The sequence below is a fragment of the Berghia stephanieae genome, chromosome 14, assembly GCF_034508935.2.
Source record: "Berghia stephanieae isolate SIO BIC M18660-M18661 chromosome 14, UCSD_Bste_1.3, whole genome shotgun sequence".
NCBI classification, from domain to species: Eukaryota; Metazoa; Mollusca; class Gastropoda; order Nudibranchia; family Aeolidiidae; genus Berghia; species Berghia stephanieae.
Genome location: NC_088373.1, coordinates 21,685,738 through 21,705,737, shown reverse-complemented (window position 1 = coordinate 21,705,737; position 20,000 = coordinate 21,685,738). Strand labels below are relative to the sequence as shown.

The following is a 20,000-nucleotide window of genomic DNA, read 5'->3' as shown; positions in this document are numbered from 1 at the left end:
ACAATGATGGAAAATCATTAATTTGTGTTTGGTAATCTAATGAATAAACCTGTTCAAACAGACAAATGCAATATTCAGTGTGTGTGACTACTAATTTTGTGTAGCAAAAGATAGAGCACTTTCAAAAAAATATCACCATTATTCTACATGACCCTTATTCATAAAGAAAACCATGCCATATCGTCAACTTTCCATACAGCATATTTTGGCTTGGACATCATAGATATCCAACTTTTATGTCGTGGTACAAGATCAAAGGGCTAGAGTTCAGCTGGTCGCTGGTTCGGATATGTAAGTAACTTAAGACTTCATTGGAAAACAATTATTCTAATGTCGTTTGAAGGACACATAGAAGATCCAGTCAAACTCACAGCTTTGCGTTCTTGTAGCACCACCATTTCGTGTTCCAGCTGCTTCTTCAGCTTGATTGCAATTTCATTCTCGTGTCGGATTTGCTGGAGAGTCCTGGTCACTGCGTCGTGGGTTTGAATCACTTCACTGTGTTTCTCGTTGGCAAGGGAGATAAATCTGATATGCAGATGAAAGAAAGAAGTAGATGTTTAGGTGTAGATCTTAGGTAACATCCAAAAAAAAAAAAATTTTAAAGAGGAAGGAACTCCCAGAGCTTGTGTTTTACACGAGAATGAGCGCTGTATAAATGTGTATTATTATTATTTATTATTATTTACTTCAATTATTACAATAAATTATCCCCACCTTTCCACAAACTTTTCATAACTGGTGTTGTTGACATGTCCGTATTCCCCTACGCTGTTCTCTCCTCCATCCTGTTGTCGTAACACCAGGTGCATGGACGCCAACATGTGGGCGATGTTCTCTCTGTCTACATCTGTCAACCAGTCCACGCTCTGAAAACAAAGGTTATCAAAATACATTTTTAAAAATAAAAATCTGAGTATAGCTGTTTTGTCAGGTTATGAATAATAAATAATAATAACAATTACAGTTTCTGGGACATGTGTCGAGAAGAGACGGAATAGAAAAGTTGGTAACATCTGGGATGATCGAAGGAAAGAGAGCTAGAGGAAGACAAAGAATGACTTATTTAAATAACCTAAGAATGGCCAAATGTGACTTAAAAAGCAACACAGATTTCATGTGCACTGCAGAAGATCGTGATTCGTGGAGACAGCTGACTGGCAACGTGCTCAAGAGCACAAGCCACGATGGATGATGATGATGAATTAAAAAAACAGTTTTAATACAAATCTCAGTTTCACAACTACCTATCAAACTAACATGCTATCTATAAATTTTTATTCTCTATTGTCTTCTGGCACTTTTCTACTCACTTCATATCTTGTTGTTACCAACATAAGTGCCTGCTCCACTCACTTTTCTGAATTAAAAATTCACCCCATACACCGGAGCATACTCAATGTCTCAATCGTTTCTATGTTATATGTTTGTGATGAGAATATTGGCTATTAAGCTTAACTGCTGGTCAAAATTACTTCGCGATGGTGGTGAACGAATCGGCGATCTCAAGAAGTGGGTGAGAGGGGGATCTAGAAATGACTTTGGGTTTGAAACGAATATTTTTGTGTTCGTGGATAGCTCACACGGTAGAGCCACGCTCTCACCTGCCAGGCGGAGTTGTCGTACCAATAAGGTCGCAGGTTCAAACCCCACCACCGCCGCGAAAAAATTTTTTATTCTCTATTGTCTTCTGGCACTTTTCTACTCACTTCATATCTTATCTATAGATAGTGTGCGCTTGGCTAAGAAGCTCACAACATTGCCATCCAGAAGTATAATGGACCATCACATAAAACAGTGTGTAATCTTGAACGATTATAGTCTGGTAAATACAGTTTAGTGAGAATTACTCATAAATGCGGATGTCAAAATACAATATCAAAGACCCGAGTGACATCAACTTCATTCTAATTATACAATTATTTATTCTCCATTTGTGCCCTTTTATAATCAAACCATCTCTACTATGCCCACAACTATCCCATATATATATATACTTTTGGGACATATTCAAAAGAAACAGAAACCCGTAGTTGTTTACTGCTCTATGTAAGTGATTATATATATATATATGCACAAAATCTTAACATCACATCTGAAGTGATGTCATAGTTTTAAAGGGGTCCTGATAGCTCAGTTGGTAGAGCACTCGATTCACACACAAAGGGGCCGAGATCCATCCCGGGTGCAGTCAAGATTTTTTCTGACCCCCCCCCCCCCCCCCCCCTGTCCACCCAGCAGTGATTGGGTATCTGGGTCTGTTAGAACTGTTGGAAAGGGCTTTGCGATAAACTAGCATCCTATCCAAAGGGTAGCAAGCAATTGCTATTGTCCATGTCATGCTACAGAAACCGGGATAATCTCCGACTCCCTGGACCTGGTGGTTCAGAAGGACTACTTTTTTTTCTTTTTTTAAAAAAATGGAATACTTCATACCTGCAAATGATAGATGGCGTGTTCAATGAGCTGAGACTTGGACCAGTGAGGGAACCACAGGAAGTTGACGCTGTTGGTGAAGGCGGGATACTCCCTGCACAAATGCTGGAACTCGTCGGGTTTTCCACACGTGATCAGAATGATGCGGAAATTGTTGCGAACAGTCCTGTGGGATTTGCATTTAGAAAAAAGGATTTTTACTTTTATATTTAATTTACGGTTAAAGATGATTTAGTTATGTTTATTCAATAAAATGTAAGATTATTATTTCAGGTAATGCCCACATATGTACGAATTATGTAAACAGATTCTATATAATGCGTATTTATTCATTCATTCGATTCATGTATGAAATGCAAACCTAAATTATGATGGATGAATACAGTTCATTTATTTACTTATCTATTTAGGTATCAAGCAATTGGTACTGTCTGTCTAACACCCCATGGCCTTACTAGCTTTAAGAGATAAGTTTTAAAAAACAACAAGACAAAATAAATAAATAAATAAATAAATAAATAAATAAATAAATAAATAAATAAATAAATAATTATTTTTTTTAATTAAGAAAAAAAAAAAAAACCCGAAAAACACACTATGGTAAAAAAAGATTATAGCCCAACTTCATACTATGTCATGTCAATTTTTTTCAAAATTTAATTTAATTTTATTTTTCAAACATTTGTCATTTTGGGGTTTTTTTTTTGTTTTTTTTTTACATTGTCAATTTAACACCCCACAGCTGACCTCAAGAAGAAGTTCCAGGCTACATCCCTGGTGTAGGTGAGACCGGCTTGTGTCACTTCTGTCCTGATAGAGTTGATGATGGTCGTCTGCTCCTCGTGGGTGAAGAGATGAGTTATGGACCCTGACACGATGAACTCGGTCAAAAAGACAATGTAGTCCATATCAACAAGGTCTTCCTCTTGTAACAACAGAATCATTTTCTCTCCCTGATGAAAACAATGTATCAAAAAAATGTATATTTTGATTGACACCTACTCATTAATTTTGCTACCCAAAAAAGCATTATTATAGCAGAGCTGCCAACCCCATCTGATGAGAATGTGTACAATGGGACCTCAAAATGGGGGAGATTTCATAAAAATGGGTACAATCCTGAAATCGACGAAAACTAGCCATTGTGAAAGCAAGAGGAAGGTAAAGTTACATAAAGTCACACCGCACAAGCTCAATTGCAGCAACAATGATGTTCCCAAGACTATAATCCAATCCTTTCAGAATTCTACCTCCCAGCATGAAGATCATAATTGGTCAAAAAATAAATGAGCATCTACTTGGTCACCAAGGTTTCTCAATAGGCTAGTAATAATATGAATTACAACTAAAGAAAATTGAAGTGACTCTGTACACTGAAAATGGGTACAATCTTGGGGGAAATGCGTACAAGCGTACAATCGCTGAAAATGCGTACAATTCCGCATTTTTTGCAGTAGGTGGGCAGCTCTGTTATAGTATAATAATGTGCGGCTATGTGATCTAGTGGTATGACACTCGCTTTCAGATCAGAAGATCCTGGATTCGAGCCTCGTCTGGGCATAGTTGAGTCCTTGGAAAAGGCTCTTTACTCACATTCTCTCACCGTACTCAGGTGTAAAAGGAGTACCTGGCCGTTAACAGCATTGTCTCTGTTAAATAAAATTGTAACATCACCTAACAGGCATCATGTCTTGACCTAAATGTTAAATGTTGCTGTTGGACAGGGAACCCTTGTAAAGGGCTTTGAGCATGTTTAGTGATTATTGCGCTACATAAAATCTCAATTTATTATTAGAATTTATTAATTTATAAATATCAAAATCGCATGGTTTGATTATCCAATGACTGTGGCAGAAGTCCACTATTTATTATTACAAGTTACCTTAGCACCAGCCCTGGTGTAGCCAGAGACTAAATCTGCCTTGAATTGATCCATCCTTGCAGACAGCGTCATGGTAGAGGCGGTAGCGCTGGTCCTGTACACGGTGAAGCCACACAGGTTGGCAGACAGAAGAACGATGATGGAGCACCTCACAGGACAGCCCTCGGCTACCAGGACAGTGTTGGCTCCTTCATGGGGAGAAGCGATGACTCGGGACAAGCGGCACACTTGTTCTATCACGGTCTGAAAAATAAAAATAGTAAAAGAATGTATAAAAATGTTAAAAATTAAAAAAATAAAATTCCCTTTATTCATCCCATAGGAGAAATTTTTCTATTCCAAGGGAACACTGGAATAACCCAGGCATCAGCCGCATTGCAGCGCCGCAAATTGAGCTAGGGAGAGGTGACTTGCTCAAGGACACATAGGGAAGCGGCGGGTAATCGAACTCGGTACCTTACTGGTACGAAGCAAAGACAGTACCACTGAGCCACTTATATGTATATACTAAACATGCTCAAAGCGCTTTACAAGGGGTCCCTGGCCAACAGCAACATTTAACATGTAGGATGGGACATGACGCCTGTTAACGGCCAGGTACTCATTTTACACCTGAGTACGGTGAGAGAAATTGAGTAGAGAGCCTTCTCCAAGAACTCATCTATGCATTGAGCAGGGCTTAAACCCAGGACCTTCTGATCTGAAAGCGACTGTCATACCACTGGACCGCATAGCCGCCAACTCACCTTATACAAAGCCAATTTGATCCTAGGGTGGATCTTGTTGTATTCCTCTACTCCTCTCTCCAGCAACTCCTTGACCTGTTACCTTATACAAAGCCAATTTGATCCTAGGGTGGATCTTGTTGTATTCCTCTACTCCTCTCTCCAGCAACTCCTTGACCTCTTACCTTATACAAAGCCAATTTGATCCTAGGGTGGATCTTGTTGTATTCCTCTACTCCTCTCTCCAGCAACTCCTTGACCTCTTACCTTATACAAAGCCAATTTGATCCTAGGGTGGATCTTGTTGTATTCCTCTACTCCTCTCTCCAGCAACTCCTTGACCTCTTTCCACCCACGGGCCGGTGGTCGGTACAGGTCAGTTTTAGCGTCCTCCTCTGATACGTTGGCACTGCTGCGGGCATCAATCATCCCTGAAACGGTAACGGGCGTTTTGTGAATGATGGTTTAAAAGATAGGACTATTTTCCATTTTTTAAAAAAATAAAAACATTATTGATGGTATAAAATTTCAAAGGTCATTAAAAACAAAGATAGTATTAGCACACAACATTAAAATTAAAGAATATAAAGAAAAGGAAATTTTTTTTTTTTTAAACGGCAAGAATAGAAAATTATCTGTGTATCAGTGTTCTTTCTGTTGTTCATTATTATCAATATTAAATATAGTAAAAAAGAAAATAATAATAATAATAATAATAATAATAATAATAATAATAATAATAATAATAATAATAATAATAATAATAATAATAATAATAATGATAATAATAATAATAATAATAATAATAATAATAATACACATTTATACATCGCTCATTCTCGTGTAAAACACAAGTTCTGGGCATTTTACAATATAAATTATCAATTTTGAAAAAAAAAAAAAAAGTAAAGAAAACCATTTCAGACTGCAAAATGCCGGATTTCTGTCAATATCATCACGATCTTTATCACTCCTTTCATCATCATTTTGTACTTCATGTAATCAAACTGACTGAACTCTGTCCTTACCAATCCTTTTTCAGTATTTTCCCAAAATGACAGGCTTACCCAGCAGAAAAATTGATTTTTCAAAACTCAAACAAGCTCTCTACAAAACAACTTTATGTTCTTATTAATGAAACAAAGATTTTTCTTTAAATTAAATCTGAATAAGGAAAATGTATATTGTGTCTTAACAAATTTGACGATTTTGTTGTAGGTGGTAAGGAGAGGGTTAAACCATGTGTCCTATATTCCTTGGGGAGAAAAAGGTTCAGACAATATTGTTGGCTACCGCTTACAGGTGTGACCATTTAATTGTTTTTTTTTAAAAGAAAAGAATTTAGGGAAACATTTGCCTAGAAAAAAAAAACAAAACGAGAAAACTATTCCCATAAAAACAAGGGAGGTAATTGTCTCAAGTTACCTGCTGTGACAACTCCGCTGTCTTGTTCGATCAAGTTAGAGAACAGAGGAGGTCTCGGCCTTATGATGGTTTGAATCTGAGGGAAAGAAATATGAATGTAAAATGTTTCACCAAAACAATATGTGATGTGATCTGAGCAACTACCTCAAAACTGTTTTGTTTTTAATGTTTTTAAGGCTTTTACAGCGCTTGCAACACATTTAGGTTATATCAGCGCCAGTAAAAAAGGAAGAAAATGTCTCATGTCACCCAAGAAAATGGATAGTAAAAAGTTCTAAAATTACAATTAAAGCACCCAAGAAAAAGTAAAACATAGGGGAACTGAGAACAAATAGGGATCAGATGTAGATTCCAAGAGCATACCACCAATGTACTTAGTTTGAGACCACCTATAAGTCTCATCCGGACACAAGCACAAAATCCAACAAAGAGGAACACACTCAAATGCCTACATTATACATTCAAAATAATAAATATAATAATACATAACAGAGAGATGATTTACAAGGAAAAAATATCATCTCCCAAAACAATAACTATGCATTTGACTGTTTCCCTCCCAGCTAGGACTCCGGCCAGACCAGGAGAAAACCAAGTCATCTCATTCCAAGACAAAGACAGAAAGCATGTTGGAAAACAGATATAGGGGGCTAGAAGACACAGTATGTACCCCCCTGCCCACTATGGGAGGTCAGGATCCCCACCCAGAAATATGAATATAAAATGTTTCACCAAAGCAATATGTGATGTCATCTGAGCAACTCCTTCAAAACTGTTTTATGCTATGTTCTGGAGAGTCGGGCTGGATATTGAATTTATAGTAAAAAATATGAGACTTGGGTAAAGCTATTCTTATCTTTTAATGTTTACTTGAGGAGAATGAATAGAGGGAATGATGAGGCTAAAATATGCCATGGTCTGAGAAATAGTATTGGCAACTATATTACTATTAGAACAGCATGCATAAAATATCAACGCTCAGAGTTGGCCATAAAGGAAGAGGAGGAAGAGGAAGAGGAGGAGAAGGAGGAGGAGGAGGAGGAGAAGGAGGAGGAGGAGAAGAAGAAGAAGTAGAAGGAGGAGGAGGAGGAGGAGGAGGAGGAGGAGGAGGAGGAGGAGGAGGAGGAGGAGGAGGAGGAGGAGGAGGAGAGAGGAGAGAGGAGAAGGAGAAGAGAAGGAGAAGGAGAAGGAGAAGGAGAAGGAGAAGAGAAGAAGAAGAAGAAGAAGAAGAAGAAGAAGAAGAAGAAGAAGAAGAAGAAGAAGAAGAAGAAGAAGAAGAAGAAGAAGAAGAAGAAGAAGAAGAAGAAGAAGAAGAAGAAGAAGAAGAAGAAGAAGAAGAAGAAGAAGAAGAAGAAGAAGAAGAAGAAGAAGAAGAAGAAGAAGAAGAAGAAGAAGAAGAAGAAAGAAGAAGAAGAAGAAGAAGAAGAAGAAGAAGAAGAAGAAGAAGAAGAAGAAGAAGAAGAAGAAGAAGAAGAAGAAGAAGAAGAAGAAGAAAAAGAAGAAGAAGAAGAAGAAGAAGAAGAAGAAGAAGAAGAAGAAGAAGAAGAAGAAGAAGAGAGAAAAAGAAGAAGAAGAAGAAGAAGAAGAAGAAGAAGAAGAAGAAGAAGAAGAAGAAGAAGAAGAAGAAGAAGAAGAAGAAGAAGAAGAAGAAGAAGAAGAAGAAGAAGAAGAAGAAGAAGAAGAAGAAGAAGAAGAAGAAGAAGAAGAAGAAGAAGAAGAAGAAGAAGAAGAAGAAGAAGAAGAAGAAGAAGAAGAAGGAAGAAGAAGAAGAAGAAGAAGAAGAAGAAGAAGAAGAAGAAGAAGAAGAAGAAGAAGAAGAAGAAGAAGAAGAAGAAGAAGAAGAAGAAGAAGAAGAAGAAGAAGAAGAAGAAGAAGAAGAAGAAGAAGAAGAAGAAGAAGAAGAAGAAGAAGAAGAAGAAGACGAAGAAGACTCAGGATAAGCTCTTCACAGTGGACACAAAATCAGTCACCAGGGGCCACTCATATAAACTTCTGAAACCCAGAGTTGAAACCACACTTCGACAGAACTTTTTTACACAGCGAGTTATTGAACGTTGGAACGCATTGCCAGCAAATGTCGTTGAAGCGCCGAGCGTCAATGCTTTCAAGAATAGATTAGATGCTGTGATGTCAAGTATATGCATAGTGTAGAAGTGCCTCCCACCCAAAATAGCTATGATCAGTAGAGAAAGTGCAGAAAGTGCAGTGTAGGCTAGCCCCTGATCACGAGATCAGGTAGGGAAATGCATTAGATCAGTTGTGAACAAAACATTCAGTGATTGGAAAGACTCGGCGACAGGCCAGTGGCCTAATTAAGCGACGTCGATACCTTCTATTCTATTCTATTCTAAGAAGAAGAAGAAGAAGAAGAAGAAGAAGAAGAAGAAGAAGAAGAAGAAGAAGAAGAAGAAGAAAAAAAACGTTAAGTGTCACCCTCTTACCTGATCGTCATCAATAAACTGTTTCCTGACGGCTGTCACAAAGGCCTGTCGGAATCGTCTGAAATCGACTTCATTCACCATGCGTTTACCGTAAACCCAGAAGCACTCGTGTTGCCATAGCAACAGCAAGTTACGTTTATTGCAACCAGGTTGGAGGGACAAGCACATGTTCCTAGGAAAGTAAGTAAATAAATGAATGATACATCGCTTCTTGAAAGTTATAATTCCATGATTATACACACAGCTGGTTTTTGTGGAACAAAATTTATTTTGTCAACAAATAATCCTGTGCAATAAGACATGTAAAAAAAAAAGGTAGCTGTTATCGTTGTTGCTTTCATGATTATTTTTGTCATTAATATTTCATTGTACTATAAACTTTGTTCATTTAGGATTCATTCGATCATGACCAATTTTCAATTACCAGTTTTCTATGAGAGAATTGTTCGATTTTACATTGCCGTATTGATATATTTTTCCTGACATTCAAAGTTGTGTAAAACTGTCTGTGAATGATACAAAGCAAGCTATATGAGATTCTGTAATTATAAACTATTGTATAAGGCATTTAAAGGATAATTCCTATTAAGCCTTTAGTAAGATTCTTCTTCTTCAAGTACCAAGTCTGTGCCAGACATCGGTGATCATGGTACGCCATTCATCTCTCTGATCAGAAAACCTAAGAAAACTAATATTACTCTTCTCTTTCTTTGTCACCCAGCTGTTCAAACTAATCAAATATGTTTTTCTTGGTCTACCTTTACTCTTTTTACCTTCTATCTTTCCTGTGAGAGCAAGATGTTTAATACATTTATGTCGATTTAGGTGCCCTAAAAATTGCATTTGTCTTTCTCTTATTGAACGAATTAATTACCTTTTAGTTTCAGCTTGCTCTAATACTTCTTCAATAGTTGTCTCCTTTAGTAAGATAAGATAAGAAATAATCCTGTGTAATAAGACAAGTAAAAAAAAAGAAAAAAAGGTAGTCTTCAGATCCATTAGGCCTGTAGAGTTGAAAGTTAATTCGGTTTCTATAGCGTAAAATGGACAATAGCACAAGCTTTCTGCTCTTTCGATAAGACACTAGTCTATTGCAATGTATTTTCTTAATTGAGCTTTTGTATAGCGCAATATCCAATAAACGTGCTCAAATCGCTTTACAAGGGGCCCTTTGCCAACAGCAACACTTACCATGTAGAATGAGACATGACGCATGTTAGGCGATAATACACATTTTTCAGACAGAGACAAAGCTGTTAACGGCCAGGTACTCATTTTACATCTGAGTACAGTGAGAGAATGTGAATAATGAGCCTTTTCCAAGGACTCAACTATGCACAGAGCGAGGCTCAAACCGAGGACCTTCTGATCCGAAAGCGAGTGTCAGACAAAAAGATGACCAGATCTAACATACCCAACTACCAACTCAATGCTGGGTAAACAAGGGGGTCAAAAAAAAATAATTCTGGACCACACATCGGATCAATCTCAGACCCTTGGATTGTAAAACAAGTGCTCTGCCACTTAAGCTATCAGGACCCAGGCAGTGAGACAAACAAACAAACAAACAACCAAAAAAAAAAATCTTGAATTACCTAAAGATGGTAGCCAGATCCCTAGTGGTGAAGACGTAATGGCATCTCTGAGAAGTGGCCAAGTACATTTCTCTCATCCTTTCGGAAAGTTCCACCGTGACCTTGACCACCGAGTGCACCACCTTGCGCAGCACTTCCTCGTCGAAGCGAACGGATGCCTGGTGCTGCTTGTCGTCGTGTATCCCAAGGTGCTGGGCAGCACCTCCAGGTCCACTTCCTCCTCCTGTAGCCGTGGAACTCTCCGGTGTAAAGAAATGAGTGGATAGGAGTGTGCTGAAGATGGTCTGAAGCTCGGAGGATCTAAAAATATTTGAAAAAAAAACCAATGTCCACAGTTAATGCAAGTAATGTTCGTCACCTTAAACAAATAACAATGTGAAATTGAATGTAAGCTTCAATTTAATATGCGAAAATAGATCAAATTAACGTTTCCGGTTTCCCTTTTATCAACAAATTAAGACGAATGAAACACTGAAGACGAATGAGATAATGTGGTAGTGGCGTTGTTAAGATGAATAAACAAAAACATTGTCAACTGCCAGTCAAATTCATGTGGTGGGTTTGTATGAATGGAGACTAAATAAAAAATGTTGAAATTCTTACGCTGGGTAAGGACAGGCAAAGACAGCAAAATGTCTGAGCATTCTCTGACTGAGGGGTGGGACGTTGGCGGTGGTCTGGGCATTGATGGAGGTCACGTAGGTCACGTTCTTCACGTATCTCCAGGTGTGGTTACTGGGGCTGTAGAAGCCGCCATCGTCCAGGTGTTCACGAACCAACTCACACGCCGTCTGGTATCCATACAGGTCAGTCTGGAATGGGAGATCAAAATAAATTTTAAATGAGCTTTTAGATAGCGCAATATCCACTAAACATGCTCAAGACGCTTTACAAGGGGTCCCTGGCCAACAGCAACATTTAACATGTAGGACGGGACATGACGCCTGTTAGGCGATATTACAATTTTTTTCAGACAGAGACAATGCTGTTAACGGCCAGGTACTCATTTTACACCTGAGTACGGTGAGAGAATGTGAGTAAAGAGCCTTTTCCTAGGACTCAACTATGCGCCGAGCGTGAGGCTCAAACCCAGGACCTTCCGAAAGCGAGTGTCATACCACTAGACCACATAGCCGCACACTATTTCAGTTGGGCTTTTTTCATCTCCATGGGAAATTGTCTTTAGGATTTAACAAATAAATAACAATGTGAAATTGAATGTAAGATTCAATTTAATATACAAAAGCAGATAAAATGGACGTTTCCCCTTGTATCAACAAGTCAGGATGAATGAAACTCTACAGATGATTGAGATAATGTGGTAGTAAGTGGCGTTGTTAATATGAATAAAATGATTTTATTCATCTTAACAACTTTTATATTATCTCATTCATCTGTAGTGTTTCATTCATCCTGTTTTGTTGATAAAGGGGAAACCCGAAACGTCCATTTTATTTGTTTTCGTATATTAAATTGAAACTTACATTCTAATTCACATTATTATTTATTTCTTCGAGCTTTGAGCAGCAACATTTACATTAGAGTTTAACAGTGCAGCTATGGGTCTAGGGTTTGAGTCCCACTTAGAGCAGTGCATAGTTGAGTCCTTGGAAAAAGGCTCTTTATTAACGTTCGCTCACAGTACTCAGGTGTAAAATAAGTACCTGGCCATTAACAACATTGTCTCTGTCCGAAAAAAAAAATATTTGTAATATTGCCTAGCAGGTGTCATGTCTAGTCCTACATGTTAAGTGTTGCTGTTGATTAGAGACCCCTTGTAAAGTGCTTTGAGCATGTTTAGTGGATATGCGCTATAAAAGTGCTCTAGTCTGTCCTTAGAAAAAAACAAAACAAGATATGCCAGGCAGTAGTGGCACAAAGTGAGCAAAATAGTCTGTGTGTCTTGCTCAAGGAAAAAGAAAAAAAACAAGATTTTGATAGCAAGGCTTGAACTAATATTCACGTGTTAAGACGAATTAAAACTACCAAGATACCAAGGAGAAAAATTAAAAAGAAAAGACATAAAAAAGACTACCTGAGACAGGTTGATGTCGTCAATAAGACAGAGCAATCTCTTGTTTCCTCGAGGGACGTACGTCCTGCCGTGTTTCCATTCTAGCCTTTCGTCCAGCCTGTCAAAGAGCAGCCTGGCATTGGTGAATCTGGGAAGGATGACAATATAATATAATAAAATATAATATAATATAATATAATATAATATAATATAATATAATATAATAATATGATATAATATAAATAAAATAATATAATATAATATAATACAATATAATATAATATCATATAAAATAATATAATATAATATAATATAATATAATATAATATAATATAATATAATATAATATAATATAATATAATATAATATAATATAATGTAATATAATGTAATATAATATAATATAATATAATATAATATAATATAATATAATATAATATAATATAATATAATATAATATAATATAATATAATATAATATAATATTATAATACAATATAATAAAATAAATTTCATGATGAATTATTGGTGGCTTCTTTGGGGGTCCTGAGATATGAATAGGTAGGTACTGAGTTCGAGTCCAACTCTGAGCAGCGCAATGTGAATTTTGAACGAATAAATAAAAATCAAATAAATAAAATTACTGAAATTTTTTTTTAAATGATCTACAATTAGAAATATCCCCAATATTTTAAAACAAAAGGTATTCTTTTTAGAAATATTTGTTACTGTCGATTTGCGCATAGTTGAGTGCTTGGAAAATACTCTTTACTGACATCCTCTCACTGTACTCAGGTGTAAAATGAGTACCTGGCCATTAACAGCGTTGTTTCTGTCCGAAAAAAAAAATTGTCGTATCGCCTTGCAGGCATCATGTCTTGTTCTACATGTTGCATATTGTTGTTGGTCAAGGACCTTTTGTAAAGTGCTTGAGCATGTTTAGTGGATATTGTGCTATATAAAAAAAAAACTTAGGTTTTGCTCCATCCACGTACCTGTTGGCATAGACGGAAAGGGAGAGAACCTCTGCCACTTCACCAGAGCAGACAGTCCTGATTCTCTCGTTAATGATGGCCGTTTTGCCACAGCCGTTGGTTCCGACTAGCATGACCGGTTTGCCGGCATCGGTCAAAAGGCCCAGTAGGTGAAGGAGTTGCTGATGATGGACACAATGGACAAAAATATAATAACAAAAATAAGATTATAAAATTAACGTAAGTGAATTGTTAAGGAAACAAGAACAATGTTTGCTGAGAGTGGTTTTGCATTTTCGGCTCCAATTGTCTGGAATTCTTTACCACCTAAGACCCGCCAATGTGAAAGTCAACCAGTCTTCAAATGGCATCTAAAACCAATCTTTTTCATTCTGCTTATCATGATTCTATGTGAACTTTGAACAAGATGTGTGTGACTGTTGTGGTGATTTTGTAGTGGAATGAATGAGCTTGTGTGATATCAAAAAAAACTATTGTAAAGCACCTCTGAGCACTATTTGTGGATACTGGCACTATATCAAATAATAATTATAATAATAATAACAAGAAAACTAAAAGATAAATCAAGAAAACTAGACGAAAAAATTAATAAAATAAAAACGTCTGTAAACGAATGAATCATGTAATAAACAAAGACCGGAGTACCTCGGTGTGCACGGTGTGTACAAACGCGTCAATGGGAATGCCTTGGTGAGGAGTGCCTGTGAACGATGGGACGTGATCACTCCATTTGAGGAAGTCGTGGGTCTCGTTGTCGACGAAGAAGTCAAATACCTAGTGGAAATTGAAAAAGGAAGAAAAGAAAACACTTAAATAGATCAGTGGAGCTTGATTACACGTCATTTATTGGTTTAAATATTATGATGATTGACTAACAAATCCAGCTATCCAATCTATTATACGTGAAGAATGAAGAGGTCAGAAAAACTTAAACTACAATTGCTTTTTAAAAATGTATATATATATATATATATATATATATATATATATATATATATATATATATATATATATATATATATATATATATATAATATATATATATATATATATATATATATATATATATATATATATATATATATATATATATAACCTCAAGAGTGTGAGACATCCAACGTTTGTCGTCACTTTGCCAGTTTATGTTTATCTTCTGCTAATATATACATACACACTGAACATAGGCATAGAGATATTGACCTTAAAGTTATTGCACTAGATTTGATACTGGTCCCTTTTGCTTGTGGTATGAGTGACATCAAGACCCTCTAGCTTGACTATAGTTTGATTACTTGCCGTTCATCAGTTTAATAATGATAATTGATTGTAGCATCTCTAAAACTCACAGTGCCATCAGCTGGATAGTCGATGTGTTCATCAAACGTTTTCTTCCACCAATCGCTGAAATCCTTTCTGTGTTCCTCTCCCAGAGTTCCTCCAAAGGCCCAGATTGCTGCGTAGTTGAAATAGCGCTCGTATTCCACATCACTTAAGTCGTTGAACGGATTCACCAAGACCTGTATTTTAATTCAATGCAAAAAGGATATAGATAAATTTCATGACAAGGACAGATTTAACTCAATCAACCCTAACACCGACTATATCCGTAGTTTACCCGGGTTACTTTTACCCCACATCTATTTATTACATTTTTTTGAGACAAATAATAGGCGTCGTATCAAAGCTAATGTTTTTAGTTTTTACATGTTAATGGTAGTTGAATAAAACTACCTATGTACATGCTCATTTTAAATAGATTTTTTCCAGTTTTTAAAAGTAGCAAAAATCTCTAGGATTGAGTGAGTTAAGAGGACCAGGAAAAAATAATTAAAAAGAAGAAAATTAATTTGGTCGTAGCCCGGATTTAGTTTTTTATTAAATTCTTTCTCGACGGAGTCAAATTTTTTTCTTTTCTTTTTTTTTTTTTTTTTTGGATACACGCTTTATTACGATATGGCTTGACATTTTGAGAGTAGCTAACCAGAGATCTGCACTAGGAACCAAATAAATATTGGGAGAATGGGTTTTGTAATAAAGATAGTATGGTTGTTACTGTATTGACAAGCAATGAAACAAAATAAATAAATAAATAAATAAACAACTAAATGGATGAATGAATGAACAAATAAATAGATAGATAAACAAACAAACAAATAAACAACCAATCAACCAACCAAACAAATAAATAAATAAATACACTGATAAATAAACAAATAACTGAACATAATCAGAAAGCAAAAAAAAAAAAATATCCTTTACAAAAAAAAAATATATATATATTATGACCAAAGTAGAAAATAAATAAATGAAACAAATTTAAAAATAAAATCAATAAATATATTGCCAGATAAAAACGGACCTCCAAGAGGTTGGTAAAGGTCCTTATCATGTTGACAAGAGAGTGGCTGATGACACGTTTGTACTGAGGTGGCTGAGGTTCGCTGCTCTTGTTGAGTTTCTTCTTCTGGCATCCGATCATGGGAGGCTGAGTGCAGACAGTGATGTAGTCTACCACGGTCTCCAGGTAGATGTTGCAGAATTCTGAGGAGGTGAATCATAAAAAATGAATAAATACATAAATAAATAGTTAAATAAATAAATAAATGCATAAATAAACAAATAAATAAATACAGTCTACCACGGTCTCCACATACAAGCAAACATAAACGTAACACACATACAAAGCCATGCATGTCAACACACCGGTGAGCAGATCTCTGTCCATCTCATTGCGGTGCTCTAGCCACTGGACCAACATAATCTTCCATCCCACGTCACCAGAACTCATCACCAAAACACCAACGGTTGCAAGGAGGGAAGGAGACATGTTTTCTAGGCTTTCAAGCTGGAATTTGAAGGAAAAAAAAAATAGAAAAAAAAAATAACAACAATGAAAATAAAAAATTAAATTAAAATTTTAAAAAATAAAAATATATAATAATAATAATAATATATAATAATAATAATAATAATAATAATAATAATAATAATAATAATAATAATAATAATAATAATAATAATAATAATAATAATAATAATAATAATAATAATAATAATAATAATAATAATAATAATAATAATAATAATAATAATGATAATAATGATAATAATATAATAATGATAATAATAATAATAATAATAATAATAATAATAATAATAATAATAATAATAATAATAATAATAATAAAATAATAATAATAATAATAACTAAATAGATAAATAAAGGAAAAAAAACATAGTTAGACAAGTATACCATATGATACCTGACTTGTCAAAGAAAAAATTAACTTAAAAAAAAAAAAAAGGAAAAAAGTATCCGTTTTGGGTAGGAAGAGGAGGGGGGGTTGTTTTGTTTTTTTCTTCCTAAGTTTAAGATGTTTTCCACAAGATTGGGGGTTATCTATCATACGATAACAGCAGGAGTCAGTTGCTTTCAAACCATAAATTCTACAATCATTGAGTTTGGTGAAAAAGATAAAATTATGCGGTGAGGTCAAGTAAAATTTTTTAAAAATCACAGTTAAACTCTATTCGAGTTCACAGTCATGGAAAATAGAACAAATTAATTTGTTCGATATTCCATGCACATATGAACTCGAGAGAGTTTTAAGACTCACCTCCCAGATAAACCTGAGCGTGTCAGGGATGGGCAATCTCTCATTGTTTGCCATGACGACTGATCCGGAGTGGTTGAGGAGGGAGTGAAGCAGCTCCATCTGGTAGCTGTCACACTGTGTTTGGTTGGCAGAGAAGAAAAAATAATATTCACTTTTTAAAATTTTAGATTCATGTTGCTTATGAAGTGTAATTTTAATGTTATATCAATAATAATAATGATGATGATGATAATAATAACAATAATAATAATAATAATAATAATAATAATAATAATAATAATAATAATAATAATAATAATCAACTGAGAATTGAACAAAGAAGAAATGTAAGTGACATCCAAAGGGAGATAACTTTGATATGATCTCACCTCTCCATCCAGCTGCATGATTTTCATACTTGGTCTATTTCCAGACAGTGAATTGCTGGATTGGACACAGAACTTTCTCAACAAGGCTGTAAGAAGACCGTCCGTCCATTCTCTGATATAAAAAAAAAAAAAAATTTGAAGAGGTCAATAGGAAAGGTTTCCTCTGATTGACACAAAAAAAAAAAAAAAATTCTTGCTGGCATGTTTGTTTTTTCTTTGTTTTTTGTGGGTTTTTTTGTTTGGTTGTTGTTTTGTTTTTTGAGGGGGTTTTTTGGTTGTTTTTTTTTTTTTTATTTATTTATTTATTTTGGTTGTTTATTTATTTTTTTGTTTCTTTTTTTATTACCTTTTCTTTTTCTCATTATAATTTCCAATTTTGTTTATGAAAAGTAACAAGTATTTTACCTTGTCTTATCGTCATAATTTCAGATATTGTTGATGAAAAGTAATAAAATATCGTACCCTGTTTTTTTTTCATCATTATTTTCAATGTTGTTTTTAAAAAGTAATAAAATATCTTACCCTGTTGTTTCATCATAATTTCCAATTTTGTCAATGAAAAGTAACAAATCTCTTACCTTGTCTTTTCATCGTAATTTCCAATTTTGTCAATGAAAAGTAACAAATCTCTTACCTTGTCTTTTCATCGTAATTTCCAACTTTGTCAATGAAAAGTAACAAATCTCTTACCTTGTCTTTTCACCATAATTTACTTTTATGTTAATGAAAAGTAACAAATCTCTTACCTTGTCTTTTCATCGTAATTTCCGAGAAGTTCACCGGTCTCTACAGCTTTGGTAAAGACGCTTTGTACGTTGATGATCTTGCCTCGTTCCCTTTCAGCCACGGCAAATGTCTTGATACACTCGGATTTGCCGCAACCAGGAGGGCCGACGACCAATATCTGTAGGAAACAAATATAGTCATGAATGAATGAATGAAATGACAGACAGCTGTTTGCTCACACGTGTTCGGAATAATTTCACTCTTGGAGCAAAAAGATTCCTAATATCTAGTTGAGCAACACTATGTGTAAATAAATTTTTTTTTTTAATTATAAATCTTTAAATAGTTTGGTAATAAAATTAACGAATGTACTTTTTGCAAATCTTTTTATAAAGATGACATTTTTGTTTTATTTTTTTAAATTTTTTTTTACACTTTAAAAAAATATGTATTCTTCTTCTTCTTCTTCAATATAAAGAAAAATCTTAAAATTAGTCTTATATTTCTGGCTAAAAATTAATATTTCAATATCCTAATCCCTCCAACATGATACTGCTTGGGGGTGATGGGTCGTAAAGAGCGTATGGAATTTGCTTCATAAAGATTGGTTGTTTGTTTTTGTTTTTTTAATGGGTTTATTTTTAGTGTTTGCAACATATTTAGATCAATTCAGCACCTGTAAAAAAGGAAGAAAACGGGATAGTTTTTTAGTGTTTTTTTTTTTTTAATATAAGACATAAATTGACACAACTCACAGCTTGGTGTGCCAGATTGAGCTGTGACAATTGCATGACACGGGACTGGAATGCCGTGCCAGGAAGAAGGCCGAGGTCAGCCGTTGCCACGGCGATGGCGTCGTTCATGTCCTCCAGGATCTGCTTGGAGCCCGTGTCCAGGGTGGCCGAGAATTTGTCCATGTTGGTGTTGATGAGTGGGATGACGGGTGTGTTCAAATTTAGCGAGTCTGGTGGAAAAAAAAGTTCATTTGCTCATATATAATAATAATAATAATAATAATAATAATAATAATAATAATAATAATAATAATAATAATAATAATAATAATAATAATAATAATAATGATAATATATCTGTATTGTCCTCAAAAACGTGGCAATTTGTCATTTGGTTACACATTTACAACAATACAATATATTGACATAGACACACTCACACATTTATCCATTTTTCAAAAGCATAAATAAATAAACAAATAAATAAATCAATCAATAAATAAATCAATGAAAAAAAAACAATGAATGAATGAATTAATTAATTAATCAATATAAACATGAATAAATAAATATAATACATATATTATAGAAATGGTTTAATAAATACATAGTATGAAAATCCATGTATAACAAAGTGTCATGGATTCAGTACAACAAATGCCCACTAGCGCTTTGAGCAGGTCCAGTGGATATTGTGCAATATAAATGCTCATATTTTTAAAAATGTTATTCATTGAATCATTTATTTTTTTAAGCAGGCCATGTCAAAGAAATGGAATTTTGTCTTCCATACAGTCACGTTCCCTTGTTATGCACCCTTTTCGATGCTTGCACTCATACAAATAAATATGTTCCCAAGCTTTAATTAAGGTACTCGAATCCAGGACCTTCCAATCAAAAAACGAGTGTCATACCACAAGACTGCATAGCCACACAGAAATTTCTCTTTTATTTTGTCTTTCCTCACCAATGGCGAACCCCTCAACTTACAAAGAAACATTATTGGTTTTGTGTTTTTTAACCCTCTCCTTACCAACCATAGGA

At 34.9% G+C, this 20,000-nt stretch overlaps 1 protein-coding gene across 1 annotated transcript in view; it reads right to left on the bottom strand.

The window, feature by feature from the left end:
* Positions 1–20,000, bottom strand: part of LOC144960177 (uncharacterized) — a gene marked incomplete in the record, with an annotated part of 129,147 nt that overhangs the window by 52,934 nt on the left and 56,213 nt on the right. The window contains 20 exon segments of the mRNA XM_078893199.1: positions 372–528; positions 718–869; positions 2,437–2,602; positions 3,184–3,389; positions 4,319–4,561; positions 5,311–5,474; positions 6,469–6,544; positions 8,910–9,081; positions 10,505–10,804; positions 11,108–11,316; positions 12,540–12,666; positions 13,512–13,672; positions 14,157–14,285; positions 14,858–15,028; positions 15,871–16,052; positions 16,215–16,356; positions 17,129–17,242; positions 17,497–17,608; positions 18,243–18,400; positions 18,978–19,186. Of these exon segments, the coding sequence (XP_078749325.1) occupies positions 372–528; positions 718–869; positions 2,437–2,602; positions 3,184–3,389; positions 4,319–4,561; positions 5,311–5,474; positions 6,469–6,544; positions 8,910–9,081; positions 10,505–10,804; positions 11,108–11,316; positions 12,540–12,666; positions 13,512–13,672; positions 14,157–14,285; positions 14,858–15,028; positions 15,871–16,052; positions 16,215–16,356; positions 17,129–17,242; positions 17,497–17,608; positions 18,243–18,400; positions 18,978–19,186 (3,350 nt within the window).